We start from the raw sequence: 22,866 nt of genomic DNA on the forward strand, positions 1-22,866 counted from the left end.
AAATCAAAACAATAGCCACTTTCACACAGAGCGTTGATCCCAGAAAACTGCCATCGAATTGTTAGAGTTCCTTCTGTGTGAACGCTAGGGTTGCAAAATTCTGGGAATTTTCAAAGCAGGAAACTTTCCATGGGAATTAACGGGAATATATGGGAATTAACGGGAATATATGGGAATTAATGGGAATAAACAGGGAATTTGCAGGTTAGCCTATAACAAGGTACTTAAATGTAGTTGAAAAAAACATCTTGCAGCATAATTTTGGTTAAAACAACCATATTTATGTACCATACTAATGTAGTTTCACTTGAATCACATTCACACAGCACACTACTTACTAAAAGGCCACACCCCCTGCATGCACTGTGCATTCCCCCAGTCCATAACATCAACATTTGATCAAAAATACAGAAAAAACAGTAATATTGTGAAACATAACTACAATTTCAAATAATGGTTTTCTATTTTGATATACATAAATTTATTTCTGTGATGCAAAGCTGAATTTGCAGCATCATTTCTCCAGTCTTCAGTGTCACATGATCCTTCAGAAATCATTCTAACATGCTAATTTGATACTTAATATTTATCAATATTGGAAAGAGTTGTCTTTTGTAACAATATACACTACCGTTCAAAATGTTGGGGTCAGTCATTTTTTTCTTTCTTTTTTTGAAAGAAATTAATACTTTTATTCAGCAAAGATGTGTGAAATTGATAAAAAGTGATATTAAAGTGATACTGTTAGAAAAGATTTCTATTTTGAATAAATTCTGTTCTTTTTATCTTTTTATTCATCAGTGAATCCTGAAAATAGTGTTTCAGGGTCCAAAAAAATATTCAGCAGCACAACTGTTTCCAACAATGATAATAACTGAGTATCAAATCATAGAATGATTTGTGAAGGATCATGTGACACTTAAATAAATAACAATTGCTGCAATAAAAATATATTTATTTTACATATTTACTAAATTAGAATTCATTGAATGCAAAAAATAAATAACTGTTATTTAATGTTATGACCAAACAAAATGTTTATATTTGTTTTTATATGATACATTTTATATAAATATTATAAATTTATATAAATTTCCCAAAATTTCCAATTAATTCCCATAAATTCCCATAAATTCATGTTAAGTTTCCAAATTGTAATATTTCCAAAATTCCCCAGGTTAAGTTCCTGTGGAAAGTTTCCGGAAACTTTCCGCAACTTTGCAACCCTAGTGAACGCAAACACATCTTGGGATAGGGACCTAGTAACATTGCTGGGATCAGTCCCAGAACGTGCCCTGTGTGCACAAAAGGCAGGACCAATGCCGTGAGGGGTGAGTCGTAGTGATGACGCTGAAGCTGAGATCGTTCACCAGCTTAGTGGTATGGTACGTGATGCGCTAGTTTATGATCTAATCAGAAATAAAATGCATGAGCGTTGTTTCTCAAGAGAGAGAGAAATCGCAGACTATAAGTAAACTTAAGAGGCTGTGGAGACATTACACATCACATCCTGATGTCACGTGTCTTTACGGGATGTGTGTGAAAGCATGCACAGATTCCGGAAATTACCAGCAGTGTGAATGAACCAATATCAAACGATCCCGGGACACATTATCAGTGTATTCACCAGAATCTCTGTGTGAAAGGGGATAAAGAGAGTCTGATCCAGATGCACGAAGCAGAGCAACCTGAGATGTTTTGCGAAACCATGTTCAACAACTTTCATCAGGGTTTTTTCTGTTTTTTACTCTTTTTTTCTTCCTAAAATCACCCTTTTAAGACTGTATCTCCAACACTTTTGATATAAAAGCTGAGACTTTATGTGATTTTCATCATCTGACACTGAAATTAGAAAGAGATAAAGATATAATCTGCATGATTATACAAGTGATTGGGGTGAGCTGGGTGGCAACTGGGGCTTCTCAATGTGGTACTATTCTAACAATTCCCATTTTATTCAGCCAAATCCCCAAGATCATCCATCTGGACTAAATCAAACACACCTGAATGCTACCACCTGTTCCAACACCTGGATTTACAGGGGGTCCCTTGATAAAAGTATGCAAAACACACACTAAAGGACTGAGAAAATCTTGACAGAGTAACTATTTGTAGAAAGAGGCACAGAAAGCTCACCTTGAACCTATCAATGGCGACAGATGCCTCCGAGAGAGATTTGACAGAAAATGGGGTGACTTTCAAGGAAAAGGTCATGGAGTTGAAAACAGTGACGACAGTAAATGCCTGGAAAGAGAAGAAGAGTCAATGCATGAGTTCATTAACACTGTCGTAATGACTAAACTTCAAAACAAGCAGTGTAACCCCACCTGTGCAGCAGTAAGGTCATAACCTAGCAACATGTGGGTGGAGAATGTCGCCACACTGGCAATCACCACGACGATAGGTGCCACGCCAACTGTGATGCTCTGAAAATATCCTGTTTTTTCCAAGATTTGACGCTCCTCCTCTCTAATTCCTGTTTGAAGGCAAGCAATGATTAGCGAAAATATATGCATAGAAAGTCAAACACACAAGGCAAAAAAAACTTACTTCGTACAGCTTGTGAGAACGCCTTCACCCAGGCATACATCTTAATGAACTTGATGTAGTTCAGAATCTCATTCATCTTTTGAACACGCTGGTCAGTCACGGCTACTCCCTTCCTCCTGAAGTATGCCGTTAGCCTGGAGCTAAACATCTAACAGCACAGGAAAAACAGTGGCATTACAACGGAAACTCCCAATGGAAAAACAAGACCAAGCAGGAACTGAAAAATCTCACCATGGTAGGGTAGAAGAGGATGAAAACGGCAGAGCCTAGCAGAGAGGTCGGCCCCAGTACAGATAAGTTGTATGCCATTCCCAGAATGGCCACCAGGGGGCCTCCAGCCAGCAGGCTGCCCACCACAGCGGCTTCAAACATGCGCTGCCCATCACTCGAACACATATTGATCAGCTAAAGAGAAAAGCAAAACGAACATTGGCAAGATGTGCGACGTATACCGTATACTAGCATTAAATATATGCGGGCATCACCTTCTTTTTCTTTCACTCTTCATCTCTTCACCATTCAACACCCTAGGATATCTGCTCCTAACCTTCCTAAATGTCCAATTCATTAATATGAAAAACTCCTCATCTGTCCCTCAACACCGTACCTGTCCCATGCTCTTCTCCCGCAGGCTGCGCAGACGCAGTATCTTGTGGAAGGCCATGGTCAGGACGGCTCCACGCAGGCGGGTGCCGGTGCGGTAGTTCAACCCCCAGGTGAGGGCGAGGGACCAGGAGCGAATCAGCTCGGTGGCCAAGAGGCCCAGCACCAACAGCAGGCCGTAGGGCAGGTCAGGTTCGCTCATCTGCGTGTACTCCAGTAACCGCCTCACCACAAACGCCTGGGGAGAGGGAGGACGAGCAAGGGGGCGACAGGACACAGCAGGCGTGACTGAGGATACAAACATACGCTTGCACCACCAATGCGACATTAACAGTTCAAAAACATTTTGTGACCTTCCTCATCATAAAACATTACTACGTCATTCGTACGGCAGAAAAAGGTGAAGAGATGCAGATCATTGTATGCTACATGTGGGACGTCATCATAATCACTGGAGCAACTTCTACTTAGAGAGAATGTCAGCCTGTGTTCTAATAGTTTACCTTATTTGGCCCTTTTCTCTAGCCTTTGGAAAAGAACAAGAGAGACAATGATAGTACCATTTGTGCGAGACATTGTACTTTAGCAATGTGAATCATGGACATAATGCCCCTTGTTTGTGGATTCAAAGACTTTTTACCTACAGTCACATCAGGTTGGGGGTACAGGATGGAGACGTACTTTTGTTTTAACACCTGAAAATTAATATCAATTAAATCAGTCGTTAGTAGCAGAGTGTGCGGAAGCACAAAACACAGAAAACTTTTAACAGCTGACAGTTCATACAAGCACACATTCACAGTCGCGCGCACACACACCGTTCTCAAATATCATGCACATACGCAGTCAAGGATATGCACACATAAACTGGGAATACGGGCAAACCCATGTGGTTCAACACAGCTGCTTGTTTTTATTAAGGAAACCTTGAATATTTAACCTTGAAAGTTGAAACATTCAGCAGTTAAAGATTTACAAAGACGTTTGAGCAAGAACAAAAACATGGATCAGGCAAATCAATACTTGTGAGAGGAAAAACAAAAGACATTGTTTCATAAAAGTATGATTTCAGAAAAGAAAAATCACATCTAGTTCTTTGAGAGTCCGTTTGCGAGTTGCCATCGCTTAAAAGCCGTCCCATTTACTTTTAATCAAGGTTAGTGGGGCAGCGATCCCTCCCTGAATGACGCACATCTTACGAGACCCATTTACACCACATAGTTGCCCAAAAAAAAAGTGTCCATGAAATTGGTCAAAAATCCAGCAACATATTGAGGATAAGAGGTGTGGGTTTGAAAACTGCCTGTACAGCCCATGGATCTCTCAAACTTGAGAGAGCGTTTCAGTCCAAAACAAGAAACCCCAGCAATATAAAAACCCCACAAGTCCGTTTTCCATTGAGCAAAGGAGCTGGTAAATGGGACAGATATCTGGAGAAGTCTGAATCAATTGTCCATTGGCACGAAATCTTGCCCACTTTCGTCATCAGACATACATTGAACAGTTTGACAACCAGTTACCCAACCTCGAGACATTTTTTCGTCCGATCATTTCAAAACACATCAGATGCGAGTAATTACAGAGATCAAATGAGAGAGGGGAAACAGAAAGAAAGAGAGAGAAGGGCAGCAAACAGCATTAACTCTTGATCCAGCCCTGCATAAGAAACATGCCCTTACCTCCTAGGAATCCTCACCGGCTCTGCCTGCCGTGTGCTCTCCCCGCAGGTTAAATGGACACCCTGTGGAGTCTAAAGAATAGCCTCTGTCACATGTCACACACATGGGGACCCAGCGACCTCTGACCCCTAACTCCAATCTGAACCCCCACCCACCCCCATAGACACCCACCTTCCTTTACAAACCACCCCTGACCTCAGTCATCAGAGCAAGGACAGGTATCTCTTCAAGGAGATGTTCTACGGGAGTTGCTAAATATAGACAACAGGGAGAAAAAGTCAGTTCATGATTAAACAGAATGAAATCCAAGCGTTTTGAAAAGCCCGATTTTCTCCAAAAGGTTGAAGGAGACAGAGCCTTGCTGTGTCGCCCATGGTGGGACAGTGACAGAAGCTCTCCTTGAAGAAAATGTTAGCCTATCCTCCTGATCTAAGGAGATTTTTTCTCTAGACTACGCTTGAGCTACATGCAATGCCCCTAAACTTAAGTTTTACCCCAAATCTATTGTTTCATAGCGGGCCATAAGAACAGATACTTTCCTCATTATCTACCCGATAATAACACCACATATACAAAACACCGGGTACCTGGAAGGCAACAGACAAACAGAAACTTTCACAGTCGTAGAGCAGCAGTTTTTTGAACAGGTGTAATAAATTTGTTGCTGTTTTTGGATCTGAAACTCTCGGAACTGTAAATGATGACTAAGCTTTGAGTCATTTATCTTTAACTTTCTTAAAATTACAGGACATTTAAGATTAATAACATTTGGCCTTAACTAATAGACTTAACTAAAGGTGAAGTGTGTCACTTCTACACAACTGGCAGCACCAAACAGAACTGAAAAATACTTCAGTCCCACCCCCTGCCCGCCCAAAAATTTTCCATTCATTTTATCCATAGGGATTTTTTAAAAGTCTTTGTTATAGAGTTATAAGCCATGAAACGAACCAACCAGCTATGAGGTGAATCACAACATTACAAAGACTGTGAACTTAAAGGGATAGTTCACCCAAAAATGAAAATTTAATGCTTATCTGCTTACCCACAGGGCATCCAAGATGTAGGTGACTTTGTTTCTTTAGTTGAACAAAAATGAGGATTTTTAACTCCAACCGTTGCAGTCTGCCAGTCGTATAATGCGTGTCAATGGGAACACCATCTATAAGAGTAAAAAAAAACATGCACAGACAAATCCAAATCAAACCCTACGGCTCGTGACGACACATTTATTGACAAACAGTATTTACATCATTTTTTACCTCTTATACACCACTATGTCCAACTGCCTTGAGCATCTGGTGTGTGAGGTCTGAATGCACTCTGACGCCAGAAGTGATGTCTCGCACTCATTGAAGCAAAGCGCGAGAGATCACTTCTGTCATCGGAGCTTGTTTTTCAGACCTCACACACCGGATGCTCAAAGCAGTTGGACATAGTGGTGTATTAGAGGTAAAAAATTATATAAATACTGTTTGGTTTCTCACACAAACCAATCGTTTCGTGTCTTAGGACATCAATGTGTCGTCACGAGCCGCAGGGTTTAATTTGGATTTGTCTGTGCATGTTTTTTTACTCTTATAGATGGTGTTCCCATTGACATGCATTATACGACTGACAGACTGCAACGGTTGGAGTTAAAAATCATCATTTGTGTTCAACTGAAGAAACAAAGTCACCTACATCTTGGATACCCTGGGGGTAAGCAGATAAACATCAAATTTTCATTTTTGGGTGAACTATCCCTTTAAAAGGTTAGTGAAGGAAAGAACTACAATCCCATGAAGCACTGCGAATGACAATCGAATAAAAATGACTTGTACGACTTGATAATGTCATTTGCTGTGCTTCATGGGAGTGGGCGTTCCTTGCAAGAGGTTTTGGCATGATTTGCTCACAGCAAATCTCTCTTATTGGTGGAATTTTCTGTGCAGCATCATGGGTAATGTAGTTCTTCACCACAAATTCAAATGTTATTAAACGTATTTAAAACAAAAGTTGAAATAATGCGAACGGAAGGCTTCAACAAAAGCATGTACCATCTGAGCTCACAGTAGGTCTGTCTTTAAAGTTTTATAAGTTATTGTTTTTACTTTCAGAAACAGAGTTGAACTCTATTGGTTGAGCTGATGGGTCGCTCAAATAGATTTCAATTCCATTTGGTGCCATTAGTTACGTACAAATGACACACTTGAGTAACACTACACCATAACATCTAAATTATTAAAGTTCCCCCAATTTTTATGAAGATAAAGTCAAACTATTTGGCAAAAAGGAGCGGACAAGTTGCTATACTCTTTTGGTGTTGGCACAAGTCATCATTAAGGCACTTTATAAATAGCACTAATGGTTAAATGAACTGATAAAATGGTTTTGGGAGCCACACTGCAAACATCACAGATGTAAACAGATCAGTTCTGATGCCCAGTGACAATGTAACACAGTAACACCTTCAATTCCCCATCTGAACACTCACCTGAGCATTTGAGGGGGGGCAGGTATTTGATAGGTGGCTCTACAAGCTAATAATACACAGAGAGACAGATACAGAAAGATAGAGCAAGAGTGGGAGAGATAGATAGAGGGAGAAGAAGAAAAGACACCAGAAAGACACAACAACAGAGCTGAGATGGTGTTACTTACTGGGCCACTGAAGCCTGCGAGTTGAGTAACCATAAGGCAGAGGATGGACAGCAGCAGACGCGTGCGGCAAAAATGCCAGACCACGCGACGAAGAGACGCCCCCTCCCCTCGTGTCCTGATTTCTTCATCCCACAATCCGGCCAGTCTGTGGAAATGAAGGAGTTATGCTGATAAGTAATGCAACTACCAACAACATCAGGCATGGCTCCAGGTCCATTTAGCACTAACAAAAGTGCAAAGAAGTACCTATGTAATACCATGTGATTTGAGAGACAAGACATCAATAAAACTGCTTTATATTTATATGCTTTATATTTTTTCATTATATCTTTAACCTGTTAGTGATGTCTGGATTAGTTAATGTATATTTGAATAAATCGATCATGAAAACAAGTTTCTATGACAGCCAGTTCAGATATCTAGTTCAGTCATGAAACTCTAGATGGCGCAGGCTGATAGATCCTTTACTTGCAATCTGCCAGCAATTACACCATTACTACAAGCTGACTGGCCTTTGCTGATTCTGCTCAACTGCTTGCTCAACATAAAATAGTCTGGTCCAGTGTTCGCTGTAGGCATGAATCCCTCCACCTCCCCCAGCTCCACCTGCCTAGATCTCCTATGCAATTTATGTATGCATATTCATGCAGAAGCAGCATATCTTACATGATCACAGCAGCGTGTCTCTGTATCTAACTACTTTGAGAGTTAAAATAGTAAGTAATATACAGTGGCATGAAAAAGTATGTGAACCACTTGCAGAATCTGTGAAAAATTTTAATAAAATAAATGAGATCATACAAAATGCATGTTATTTTTTATTTAGTACTGTCCTGAGTAAGATATTTTACATAAAAGATGTTTGCATTTAGTTCACGAGACAAAACAATAGCTGAACTAAACTTGAAGTTTGTGAACCATTGATTCTCAATAATGTGTGTGGTTACCTGATGATCCACGACTGTTTTTTGTTTTGTGATGGTTGTTCATGAGTCTCTTGTTTGTTCTGAGCAGTTAAACTGAGCTCTGTTCTTCAGAAAAATGAGAAATTTCAGTTGTTTTCAAGCATTTTTGCATATTTGAACCATTTCCAGCAGTGACTGAATGATTTTGAGATCCATCTTTTCACACTGAGGACAGCTGAGGGACTATTAAAAAAGGTTCAAACATTCACTGATGCTCCAGAAGGAAACACGATGCATTAAGAGTCAGGGGGTGAAAACTTTTGAACAGGATGAAGATGTCACAATTTTTCTTATTATATTTAAATATCGTTGTTTTTCATTTAGTACTGCCCTTCGGAAGCAACAGAAGATACTTGCATGTTTCCCGGAAGAAACATTAAGTATAACTTACCTTGATAGTTGAATTCAAAAGTTTTCACCCCCCGACTCTTAATGCATCGTGTTTCATTCTGGAGCATCAGTGAATGTTTGAACCTTTTTTAATAGTTGTGTTTGAGTCCCTCAATTGTCCTCGGTGTGAAAACACAGATCTCAAAATCATTCAGTCACTGCTGGAAAGGGTTCAAATATGCAAAAATGCTTGAAAACTGAAGAATCTGCAGGAGCTGGAGGATTTTCCTGAAGAACAGAGCTAAGTTTAACTGCTCAGGACAAACTAGGGACTCATGAACAACCATCACAAAACATAAAAACAGTCGTGGATCATCAGGTAACCACACACAGTATCAAGAATAAAGGGTTCCCATACTTTTGAATGGGGCCATTTTAATAAATTCAACTATTGTTTTGTCTTGTGAACTAAACGCAAACATCTTTTATGTAAAATATCTTACTCAGGACAGTACTAAATAAAAAATAACATGCATTTTGTATGATCTCACTTATTTTATTAAACTAATTCTCATTTTCACAGATTCTGCAAGTGATTCACATACTTTTTCATGCCACTGTAGATATGCATCAACTGACAGTGTCCCATCTATAGTTTACAGCTTTAGTTGAGAGAGATTTTTTCTTGATGTACTGTACCTGATATTGATTTAAATTGAGATTAGAAACAAGATATTCTGAATTGAAATCAAATAGTGAAATTTGTATCAATACCCAGCTGTGTCTATGGTATTGTTACCATGGTATTACCACTTTGGTACCACCGCAGGTACTATACGAGGAGGTTTCCCCTGCCAGGCCTGAATTACATACATTTTAGTTGGGATGAGTGCTTTGATAGGAATTTCATAACATCATTAGAGTAATTTATCAGTACTGACCTGCGACGATTGGTCTCACAACTCTCGAACTGTGACACAGCCCATATATCCTCCAGAAACAGCTGACCCTTTTTATGGGCCAGCATAGCCAACGAGGTCAACCAATTAAATGTCATAAAAGAGAAGAGGCCGGCGTTGTCCACTGGATGTTGATGCCTGTGATGACACAATGAGAAACAGGACAAGTGAAGAGACAAGAGACATGGATTAGTCCCTAATCTGCACTTTTTTTAATTCAACACCATTTGGTCTTTTTTATTAGGGCCACCCAGTGAGAGTCCCATGTGCCTTTCTCTGGGACACAGTGTATATATACACAACCCATTCTCGTGAAACTGTGTCATCTGAACTTAATCACTGCACCATGACACCATAATAGGGTTATAATTTTACCTAAATGTGGCTTTTGTTGATATTCAACAAAGAACTCTATACTGTGCTCTCTCACATCCCTTGTTGTCTTATTTTGAAGTGTGAATCCATGCATTTTGCATCAAACCTCAATTGTGATTTGCACTTAAAATTCTTAAGTGCAAATCACTATTGAGGCTTTTAGGGAAACTAACATTATGCTTTCACCTTACGTAGTAGTTTCTAAAAAGCTTTTGCTCAATCCTGTTAAACTGTGATAGTTCTCTCCTTTAAAAATGATCAATATTTGAGAAAGTCTCAGAATATGGTTTAAACAAAGGTTAGATTAGTTTACAGTTGTTGAGTTGTTTTTGCCCTCATATTGGCCTTTTCTAAACTCAATATTTTAAACATCAGATCAGTTTTAATAATTTGTTTTCTGGGCACATCAAACATTTTTGACAGTGACTGATAAGGTGTGGTGCAATGATACCATGTGTTTCAAAACAATGATTAAAAAAAACTACAATTTATGTGGTGTCTTTACGTAACTGTAACTTCTATTGGCATCCCCTTTCTCAGGTTTACTGAGCCTTTGAAATTTGAGAGCCTGACCTTCAAAACCATGTAGACATCTGGAAATGGACACAGTGTTTCCCTTCATGACTTGCTTACTGAAATGAAATGCACAATGATCAGTAACTTTAGTACGTACTTGCTGGTGGAGCGGATGGGCTTGAGCACACAGACACTGTGGTGGTATTTGCTTCTCCCGACTTCGTCCTCCAACTCTTTTGCGTCAGCGGCATTGCCGCCATCCAATGAGAGGCCACCCTCAGCTCTCGCTGCCGTTTCAAAAGCATCCTGGGAGAAACATCAGCAGATCAGGTGTTTAGCTGCCAGTTTGTTGAGTTTTTTTGGTTTGTTTGCATTTCAGCACTTTTCAGTGGAAAGATGTGACAATGCAAAAAATTTTTGAAAGGAAATGAAAGAAGACATGTTTGTCAGCATGTATTGGGCAAGAACAAAAATCATCAGCGAAAAAAAACACAGGAAGGAAACCAGTCAGACCATGCAACTCAATGTCCAATAATTCCAAGGGTAAAAACCACCACAGTATGGCAAGGAACCTCCAGTCTCGTGCTGCATGAGGCATTAAACACAGACAGCTGATGAAGACCATAACTGTAAGTTGCGCACATGTTTAAGTCATGTGTTTTGGCTTAACAAACCACTGCCAAAATAGTTTAGAAGACTGTTCAATGCATGACATGACAGGTGAATAGAGTAAAAATATTAACTAATAGATATCACCCATACTTTCCAGAGCTGATTAATCAGCACATTTACGTTGTTTTATTTTGTATTACAAGCTGTTGATAGTCTTTTCTTCCCTACCCTGACGTATACTCGACTTAAATGGCTTGTTGAACAAAAAAAAAAATGTAGGGAAGCACTTGATTTTGTTCATTGGGAATTGATTGGATGGTTGTGGTTTGCTTTAAAAAAATTAAAAAGCAGTTTGGACTGCTATAAATGGACGCAAATAGATAATACTATAAACACTAAAATGTATTTTGTATTTTGGAGGTTTTCTTTCCACTAGTCTGAAATAAGACATGTTATGGAAACAAAATATCAAAATTGACCAGAGCAAGAAAAAATAAAAAGTGGTTTCACTTGTAGTGTCTTGCTTTAATCAAAGGTACTTGACCCCACGTGCAGATACACACTGCCACACGTGCCAATGACCACTCTAATAAAAAAATACTTTATTACAGGCCAGACAACAATAAAGTTTGTGCTGCCCACCGCCAGCTGAGACAACAGACTATTATATGGGCCGTTGCCCTTGGTGATGAGCACTGTGGCGTATTCTGCTGACATCCAGGCTAAGTGATCTGAGCAGTCAGAGTGTGTGTCTGTTTATACGTGTGTGTAAGCAAAGGCAGACACTAACATTTTTTAAAACCCAGGGAGGCAGAAAAAGTGAGCTGGATTAGCCCTCTAAAGGGAACAACATGTACTTTAAAGCCTCACAGGGTGGGTATCTTCAAACACCACTAGTATATCATCAAACAAACTACGCCCAACTGAAGTCGGCTGCTAATCTACAAGAACCTCCCATAATGAGAAAAAAAACCATATATATATATATATATATATATATATTTATATATATTTATATTATATTATATTATATATATATATATATATATATATATATATATATTATATTATATTATATTATATATATATATACATACATACATACATATACATATACATATACATATATATATATACATATATATACATTATATATATATATATACATATATATATATATATATACACATATATATATACATACATATATATACATTATATATATATATACATACATACATACGAGACATACATGGAGTAGATTTTGTCCATCAACACCCCCAAAGCTTCACAGTCCTATACCTCATCCTGGGTCATTTCATTCAGCAACGTTAGGCAGTTTTGATTTATATGCCGTTTAATGTTTGATGTTCAAGTTATTTTACATGTGCATAATATAATTCAATGTAAAATAAATCTATGGCTGCATCCGAAAACTGAAAAATGCTGCCTTCGGGGGATGCATTCCAAGGCACGTCTGAATCCAAAGTTAGCTTCACTTCCTGTCTGCCATCCCTTCATCTGATCGATTTTTGAAGGCAGCACAGTAGTATCCTTATCTGCCTTTGATAACCCACTATCCTGTGTTTTCCATTCTGTGACAGTTCAGCTAAAAAATAAAGATGGTGTCTGAAAGTTGTGGTTGGTGGTCAGTTTGTGTGTAAATGTACATTTTTGACCATTGTTTTCTGCTTTTAATGGCATTTCTAGTGAGAAATTACTATTGTAGTACTTAAATATTCGCTTAGTTATCACCAAAGCTCCGAACCGCTGATTCGACACGCTGATTCATTGTGCTCTGAAGCTTCCTGTTTTGAAATCGGCCATCACTATATATAAGTCCTCATTTTGGGTTTTTTTGTGCGCACCAAAAATATTCTCATCGCTTTACAATATTAATATTGAACCACTGTACTCACATGAACTCATTTAATATTTTTTTTTAGTTCCTTTATGGATTTTAAGAGAGGAAATGTCATTGCTCCCTATACAGGCCTCACTGAGCCATCGGATTTCAACAAAAAATATCTTAATTTGCGTTCCGAAGAGTAACGCAGGTCTTACGGCTGTGGGACGGCATGAGGGTGAGTAATAAATGACAGAATTTTCATTTTTGGGTAAACTAACCCTTTAACAGACTTGAAACAAACATTATATTCTACCACTTAAAAGTGCAGAAAGAAACTTTTTGAAAATCTCCTCTTGCCATAATGAATTAATGGCCCAATTAAAGTAAAATGCATTTTCCTATAAATAATAGCTTTTGAGCATGATAAAGATGTCTTGTGGGGCAAGACTGTAAAGATTGTATTTACAAATATGATTTTTAATTTTCTTTGGATCTTGCTCCAGAAATGTGACACAATTCTTGCATTTTGGGCAAACTGAAGGCCTTCATAGATTTTATTATATTTTTATATTAAGATCATATTAAGAATATATGGGGTGCAACTGAGACATTTCAAAATGTGAAAATGAAATTAGGATAGGTTCATCCTTCAGGTTAGGGCTGCATGATTTGGGGGAAAAAAGATCTAATTGCGATTTTCCTGTCATGGGGTGTATGGCTTTAACAAAGCACACAACGATGGAGAGTTCACAATAGTCCTTTTTATTAAAGAAAAGTCAAGAGAAACATAAAAGAGAATAACTAGGAAATAACTTACAAACACAAACGAGACCGAACACTGTACAGAAAGAACTCAGGGCTTAAATACATGGGGAGAGGTAATCAGCTGAACAGAAACAGGTGTGTGGAACTAATTAACAATCAAGGAAACTAACTAGGAAAACAGAACACAGTCACAAGAAACTAAACATAACCCTGACATTACACCCCCTCCGGAAAGGCGTGTCCTCCGACGGAAGCGGTGGAGGGACTAAGCGTAGCTGAAGGCCTGTAAGTCCATGGTGCAGGTAAAATGACGCCTGTCCAAGGTGGAGCCAGTGGGATGAAAGAGCCAGGTGGAGCCATAAGGATGACGGTCCCAGGTGAAGCCAAGGTGGAGCAATGGGCTCGGAGGCTGTAGGCGTAGCCAGGGGATCCTCTTCACTAGGTGGAGATGGTGACCGGAAGATGTAGTACACAAAGGAGGAGCCGAGAATCTGAAGGGTACCAGCAGAGGCAGGGGCAACGAACTGGCTGGATTTGGAAGAGGAGGTGGGAGAGGAAGGCTGGGTGGGATCTCAGGACTTGGAGTTGGGCAGGACCAATGGGGACAGGAGATTCAGGTAAATATCCTCTTCCAATTCATGAACTTCTGCCAAGGCCAGCTGCTACTCACCCTCAGTGGCAGTAGTTTAGGCGGTGCTTTCCTTCATTCGCTCGAACACTACGAGCAGCCCCATGGGAACGGACGATGTTGCCGACTCACACACCTGGTCAGATTCACTGTGGTGTTCGGGCTCTGGGGTGATGGTTGGCTTAGTCTTTCCATCTGGCTTGTACATCGCAGCAGGCTCGGGCTCTCAGTCTGCGGCGGGCTCAGGCGTTCACTCCGTGCTGGCTGGGCTCTGGATCTAGAGTGGGGCTGGTGACGTCCTCCTCGGGGGAAAAAAGTGCAAGCTGATCCATTGTTTACCAGCACCCACTCCACAAATGCGCCAAAATCCTCTCAAGGACCAACACCAGGTAGGCGTGCCTTACACTGCTCATTTAGGCTTGTTTGAAACAATACACACAGAGAGCGGTCAGGAAAATTGGTACACCAGGTCTAGAAAGTCACTGGTATGGTCCTCGAGATTATTATTCCCTAGCTTTAAACAGAGCAGGCGTACGGCCGGTAAATCCATAATCTGTTTTTTTGTTCGGTCTTCTGTCACGAGGTGTGTGGTTTTAACAAAGCACACAACAATGGAGAGTTCTCAATAGTCCTTTTTATTAAACAAAATCCAAGAGAAACATGCATGAGAATAGCTAGGAAATAACTTAGAACCATAACACGTAAATGAAAACGAGACCAAACACTGAACAGAAAGAACTCAGGGTTTAACAGAAACAGGAACTAATAAACAAGCAAGGAAACTAACTAGGAAAACAGAAGACAGGGATCAGGGAGGATAACAACAAAACACTAGAAACTAAACATAACCCTGACATTTCCCTGATAAAATGCTATTTAAAATACAATTGCAGGTTTGCTGTGCTTGTTTGTAGGGCTGCACAATTTGACCAGAATTGTATGATTATATATCAATACATCGATAAAATAATAATAATAATGCTTATTATTACTACTACTACTATTAAATAATAATGACTAAACAAAAACAAAATATCAAAATATTACTATTACAGTATTTCACTGTAAAATAAAAAATCTAATATCTAAGAAAGAATAATAAAATGATCATACTAATATTTATCTTAATTTCTACTTTTTCAAGCATTAAACCATCAAAAACATTTATTTTGACAGAAAACCACAGGGAGCCCTGAAAGCTTCTCTTTTGTTGATAAGCAGTCTTCATTACTAATTTGTGAAGATGGTTGGCACATGTTGCATTCCCAAATGCATATTAAAGTGACCAAGCTCCGAGCAGATGCAGATGCAGTTCATGTGGAGCAGCGTTTACTGCAAACACAGTCGCTGCAAGACACTGAAAACAGCAGCAGATTATAAGCTGCTTATGTTTAAAAGAACACGGCACTTATATTTATTTAATTAAAATTTGGGTAACCAGCATAAAACTTGAGGTTTAGCCTCCTTGTCCCATGCCTCCTCAAAAAATAGGATACTGGCAGAAGAGATGAGTAGTTCTCCACAATCTGCCTCCATTCTAGTATAAAACAACCCTTTATATACTATCCAATCAGTTCCCGATATATAAAAACCAAACCATTTTTCTAGTTGAATATGCCAATCCACTTGGGAATATAACATAACAAATGTGTAAGTACTAGCAAATGCACTTTAACGTTAACTTTTATTTTTAAATGTCAAATGTAGTTCACATTTTACAACATTAACATGTGACAATCATGAGCTGAAAAAGGTTTGTTTCAGGCATTAATGGACGATTACCCTCAATGAAGCAGATTTTAATTTATTCTGTCTACAGGAGCAGATTTCTTTATCTTCAGTAAGATACTCAAGCATTACAAGGTTTTAAAGCATCTTAGTTTCATGTAACATATATTAGCTGTAGACAACAGAATACACTCACAGATGTCTTTGATATATTAAGTACATTTTTGACAGAAATGGGCTGAGAAAACATGCAGAAATACACACAGCTAATTTTCTTCTTCTCAGCCAGCCGCCCCATGAATTAGCCCAGCTTTAGCATTGCTGTCACAAGCTCTCATGGGAAACAGGCAGGGAAAAAACGTTATCTGGGACTGATCAGAATGCATGAGGGAACGAGAACAGAATGATCTAGAAACCAAAGACACGCTGAGAACGACAGCTCAGCTAATGGAAAACACAAAGTTAAGAAATGGGCAGAGAAGTGAATTGCAAACGTATTTTTCGGTGTGCCACTTACACAACAATGTAATGCATCACGTTATTTACGTAACACTCATGTTCAAGTGCCTCGAGGTAAGCTTTACGCTAAAAAAAAACCCCTAAGAGAGACGGTAAAGAATCTGACATGTCTGGATGGATTAGATGAATGAGAGAATCCTGGCGTGAAGCGTTTCACAACGCTCCTCAGCACGTGCAGGATGTCCCCCTCCCCTGCTGCCCTCACCACTCTTCTTCCCATGTCCCTTCTAACACACTCACGTTGCACAAACACACAGCTAGCCTGAGAGCTGAGGGGAGCATCAGCCTATCAGCAGGCAAGGCTGCTGCACGCATCACCGGAACCCAGGATTGCAATTGGCTGTCAGTGCCAAAAAAGGTGGGTCTAGATTATGTAAACAGACCCAGCTTCTAAATACAGGCTGAGCAGCCAATCACTGCACACACTGCACTCAGAACGCATCCCTAGTGATGTACTGAGTGGCTGAGAGATAAAGAGAGAGAGAAAGGTACCGCGATAGAAAAAGACAAAGAAAATTGTGGGCAGCACAGGACTCTCTCTTAACATGCTGACAAATGCTGACGGCAGGAGTGCAACAGACAAAACAAACACAAAGGGCTTGGCTACCTTTACGAACAAACAACAGCCGCAGCATTTTAATGTTAAAGGCACAGTTCGCTCAAAAATCCAAACCCGTTACCACCCTCATGTTGTTCCAAGCCTGTAAGACTGTCGTCACACAATAGAAGATATTCTGAAAAATGTCTCAGTGTTTTTTCGTCCATACAAAAATACAATTGTAGTCCCACTGACTTCAATTGTATGGACAAACAGTTGAAACATGCACAATATCTCTGTTTGTGTTCCACATAAGACAGAAATTCATACAGGTTTGTTTTGACATGTATTTCCACCCCAGCCAACACATGACTTGCACATATTTGGGAAAACATCACAGGATGTCAGAAGTTCAAAACCACATTTCAGAAATCCCTGAAGGCCCGTCCACACCAAGAACTATAACTATATTTGCATCCACACTAACGTACTATAACGGTCTGTTTTTTCTAATCTCAAAGTGTTTTTACTGTTCTTGTTGCATTTACACAGCTTTAACCAGCAGATGTCCTCAGCATGCTATGTTTCAGGTGAATAGCTAGTGTAATCGATCTAATCTAACAGTGAATTTAGCTGATGAAGTCAATATAACAGCCTTATTCACTTCAAAAGAAGCGAGACGATGTTCTCGAAACTTGCGCTGGATACCTGAGGTCAGTTTATTTTACACTGTTTGCTAGCCTGGCATTTATCGTTAATACTTCTCACCATTTATTCCGAGGCTATGACCGTTTGTTTTCCATATATCCATTTTCTTTAATGTATCCTTGAAAAGGGAGTTTGACTTGTCAAACAGTGGTGGCTTTTTCTGGACCTCGGCGATTAACTTCTCCACAATGTCGTCTTCCATTTTAAATGCGCAAGCTCTTAAATTTGAATGGATTCTGATTGGCTGTCAGTGTTTTATCATTCAACAGCTGGAAAAAAATAATTCTAAAAGTGATCCTAACAATGTTGTTTCTCTATATCGTTATCACTGCGGTGTGGACTCTTCTATTCTTTTATATTTGGAACTATATCATTATCGTCATCTTTATAGTTATCATTCTTAGTGTAAACGGGCCTTCAGTACAGTAACTGAATCAATCTTAAACAAAATATTTTTATTTTAAACTGTGCATGCAATATATTTAGAGGTCAGGTGGGTCTTTTATATGAGAAGTATATGAGAGGAGTAGAATATATCAGGATCGACACTTGCAAGGAATTTAAAGAGTCGGATTCCACCTAACAATTTCAGTTCATTAATGATTCTTTTAATACTCCTGAAAGGTATTTTCACGTTAATGAAATGTCACACAGAAGTCCATTTCAAACCAAGTAGCTTTCTGTTGGTCAACGTGGCAAATTTGTGTGACCAACTTGAAAATGAGCAACGTCTGCATGGCAAAATCTTTCAACTTCACGAGAAGCTCCTATTCCTTTTGGAACGACTGGATTACGCCATTGAAATTTCACAGAGCAACAGTAAACTTGGCCGCGCTTGGAGCTGTGGTTGCATCCAAGAATCAATAAGAAAATGTCATGAAAATAATTGCTTCCAGTATTTTTTTAAATGGAATGTTTACAAGTAAGAATTGATTGCCATTATAAGAGATGCTTGTTGGTGTTTTGCATCACGAGTTGAAGTTCAAGAAGGTTAGTACATTTAAACATTTTATTTCCAATTAAAAATCTGAAAAAGCTCAATAAATGACATGCAGTGTATGATGGACTAACCTGCACTTTAGACAGCTCGTAGTTGCCTTCAGGTCCGGGTAAGGTCTCTCTGGACGATACGGCCCTGTACGCAGAACCAGATGCCAGACAGTCCTTTCCCAAATCATGTCCTTTCATCTTCTTTTACCAACATAGGAGCGCTTTTGTTGCTTCAACTCTGATCTTTATCTTGTCAAAGTCACCGAATCTAAGCAGATGAGAGAAGAGATGGGTTATAACATGAATGGAAATGTTACTCTTAAAGTCAGCATCGATCGAGCACATTATATGCGCAAATCCCCTTTTATCCCATTTAAGTCTACCATTGAAGTCTGACAGGAAGGCATTGTTGTAGGTAAATTATTGTATGGAAAAACATTATAACTGGCCAGAGACAGTCCATTATTAATTCCAGTAAAGTTTTCAGCATAAAGTCACTTTTAATAGTAGAAACATTAAGTTGTCTCAAAACATGGTAAGCTGCCTACCTAGATAACATTTTTGGCCATTATTTGGCCAGACTCTGTACATGCCTTGGTGAATTTTAAAAGGGCCTTTGATTATGATTTAATGTTTTTTAACTTTAATTGATGTGTAATTTTACTGTTTGAGCATAAACAACATCTGCAAAGTTATGATGCTCAAAGTTTAATGCAAAGGAAGATATTTCCTTTACAGAAATCACTTTTTAAGGACTACAACAAGCTTCTTCCCGGGTTGGTGACATCACTAACCCCAACATAAACCCCGCCCCCAAGAACATACGGCAAATGGGGTGAGGCCATGTTGGGCTGCTTTAGAGAAGAAGAAGAGTTGTTGTAGTAGAGTGTTGTTGTCATGCCGTCATTTCACGTCGGACTGCTTCACAAACGAGGGTCAATTTAATGCTGGATTTGCACAAAAGATTAACATGACGGCACATGCTAGTGGATGAGTTGAATCAACTCCACAGCAACTACATACATTTGTCCACTAACCATTCAGAAAAATCCTAAAAGTTGTAACTTCTTCCTGAGTCTCTCCATCAGTGTCGACTCCGGTTTGAACAATGTAAGGCTGAACACCATTACTGACAATCCTCATTTTGGCTGCGTGAGATTCTCCAGCTTTGTTGTTGTTGAGCAACAGAGCTGTTAAAGCTCCGCCCTCTTCTGGAAGGGGGGCCGGGAGCAGCAGCTCATTTGCATTTAAAGTGACACACACAAAAATTGTGTGTTTTTACTCACACCCAAATAGGGGCAAATTTGACAAGCAAAAATAAATGAACTGTGGCGTATTTTGAGCTGAAACTTCACAGACACATTCTGGGAACACCAGAGACTTATATTACATCTTGTAAAGGGGCATAATAGATCTCCTTTAATCCAAAGTAAAAACAAAAGGACCATAAAGATACTTTATTTTCATGACAACTACATTTTCACCACAAAATGACTGTAATGCATTGTTTTTGCAATTCCCATTAGCCATTTTTACTGCAATACAGTAAATACATACATTTAAATAATACTATTTAATTTGAATAAGCATAAATGAACGCCAATACAACAAATACTGTCCCGATGTATAAATACTACTTAGAATACATACTTACACTTTATTTTACTGCATTACAGTAATGAGAATAAGGAAAAAGCTCAGTTGTCATGCATATAACGCAAAACATCTAAAAATAGGCTTCATTTATATATACTATATACAGTTTTCTTTTTTAAGTGATATGTCCGGACAAGTTCTTGACAGGATTCACGTGACTCCACAGCCTACGATGCTCAAAAATGTTGCTACTTTTTCATGTTGACTAAATAGGCAGCTCACCAGATTTTGAGACGCGGCGAATATCTTTGACAATTATGATGCAGTCGTGAATGAATATACACATCAATACATTGATTTATTTAGAGTGTGAGCGGCGAATATTTTATTACGCTTTGACTAATGGCTACATTCTCGGAAGACACAGTAAAAGTGCATTAGATACCGCTGGTTAAAGCTTTAAATCTGTTTATTTGAGTGCAATAGGCCTCGCATCTCCTCCAGCCAGAAGAGAACAAACAGTTCCCGAAAATATGACTGAAAACAACAGACCGCACGAGCTTTATACAGGGACATCTACTGGATTTTTTTTTAGACTAAACAAACCATGGGGAGATATATATTTAACATCGCTTAATCAGATAATATCTCTTTTTAATTTGGCAAAGAGAACACTTTAATACCATTCTAGTTGTAATAATCCCGTTAATGCATTTGTTAGAGAAAATGTTCCCACTTATTCTGTAAGCATCTATATCTCATGGATTACAATTATACAAAAAGTATTATCAACAATAATATCTAATGCATGAGTTAAATGCGTTTCAATATCCCGTTTGAACAGAGTGCATCATCAGAACTGCACTGAGACAATAGATGTCACCTACATCAGGATATAAGACACTGAGCAAGACTGAACAGCGCAAAATTCACACGCAAGATGCTTTTTGGTTATTGTTCGATATATACAATAGAATTAAAAGTCAATAACAATTTCCCAAGACATGTCAAATTGAGATAAAAAAAATAACATTTTTTAATATTTTTTTCAAGTAGGGCGTCAGGATTACAGATGTTAAATCATGCGAAACATACTACAATAAATCCTATTTGGCATATCGAATAAAAAGATAAAGTGTCCATTGCAGCAGATACCTGTTCCTCTGGTGGGTCTGCGGATCTTCAACAGCGGATGAAGCAAAACAACTTCGTTATAAACCAGCTATTTGAAGGATTCTGCTGGAGCTCGTTCTGGGAAATGTAGTGTAGTGGAATTCTACTACAAGTTCACATCGTTCAAGTGCCGATGTGTTTGGAACTACAGCACCCACAATTCACTCTGCAATGAATGCGTCAGAGCTCTGTAAGTAGGCGGGGCTTATTGCGCCAGTGAAGGGGACGCGCATCCTCTGCAGTCAAACGCTAGTATTGCAGCGTGATGCTCAGCCTCAGGCTGTGGAGTGGAATTTTACCATAGCAGAAAGTACAGTGCGATGATGATACTGCACTATATGCGGACATCTTTCTTCTCGTTTTATTGTTTCATCGGAAGCTACATGTGACACACTCACATTCAGAGACACGTTATGTAGAAACCAAAAAATGTCAATACTATATTTCTACTCATCAGTTTGATATTTTAATAGTTATTTCTAATATTCAGTATAGTAGCTCTGTTAAAGTAGCTTCATCAATACAACTGTACATCTGGATTTATTTCAAGAAAAAGTTGTTATAAATGATTAGATTCAGGTTGCGATACTGTGTGTACACATTTCTCTGCATTAAATTAATATATACATATGTATACATACATTATATATATATATAAATGTTTTATGTTTTTGAAATAAGCCTCTTATGCTCATCAAGCCTGCATTTATTTTGATCAAAAATACAGAAAAAACAGTAATATTGTGAAATATTACAATTTAAAATAATGGTTTTCTATTTTAATATATTTTAAAATTTTATATCTGCGATGCAAAGCTGAATTTTCAGCATCATTAAATCCAGTCTTTTTTGTCTCATAATCCTTCAGAAATCATTCTCATATGCGGATTTATTACCAATGTTGGAATCAGTTGTGCTGCTTATTTTATAACCTGTGATACTTTTTTCGGGATTCATTGATGAATAAATAGTCAAAAAGAACAGCATTTATTCAAAATAGAAATATTTTCTAACAATATAAATCTTTACTATCACTTTTTATCAATATAACACATCCTTGCAGAAAAAAGTATTAATTTCTTCCCCCCAAAAAAAAATAAATAAATACTGACCCCAAACTTTTCAACAGTAGTGTATATT

At 38.6% G+C, this 22,866-nt stretch overlaps 1 protein-coding gene across 1 annotated transcript in view; it reads right to left on the reverse strand.

Moving 5' to 3' along the window:
• abcc5 (ATP-binding cassette, sub-family C (CFTR/MRP), member 5) overlaps positions 1–21,804 on the reverse strand; it is a 39,214-nt gene extending 17,410 nt beyond the window's left edge. The window contains exons 1-10 of the mRNA XM_067389663.1: positions 21,709–21,804; positions 19,039–19,225; positions 10,778–10,926; positions 9,712–9,867; positions 7,476–7,620; positions 3,158–3,391; positions 2,782–2,955; positions 2,551–2,698; positions 2,328–2,476; positions 2,137–2,244 (exon numbers count right to left, since the gene is read on the reverse strand). Of these exons, the coding sequence (XP_067245764.1) occupies positions 2,137–2,244; positions 2,328–2,476; positions 2,551–2,698; positions 2,782–2,955; positions 3,158–3,391; positions 7,476–7,620; positions 9,712–9,867; positions 10,778–10,926; positions 19,039–19,155 (1,380 nt within the window). The 5' untranslated portion in view covers positions 19,156–19,225; positions 21,709–21,804. The remainder of the gene's footprint in view (positions 1–2,136; positions 2,245–2,327; positions 2,477–2,550; positions 2,699–2,781; positions 2,956–3,157; positions 3,392–7,475; positions 7,621–9,711; positions 9,868–10,777; positions 10,927–19,038; positions 19,226–21,708) is intronic.
• Between the last annotated feature and the right edge of the window lie 1,062 nt (positions 21,805–22,866).

Source organism: Chanodichthys erythropterus, chromosome 7 (assembly GCF_024489055.1).
Source record: "Chanodichthys erythropterus isolate Z2021 chromosome 7, ASM2448905v1, whole genome shotgun sequence".
Taxonomy (NCBI): Eukaryota; Metazoa; Chordata; class Actinopteri; order Cypriniformes; family Xenocyprididae; genus Chanodichthys; species Chanodichthys erythropterus.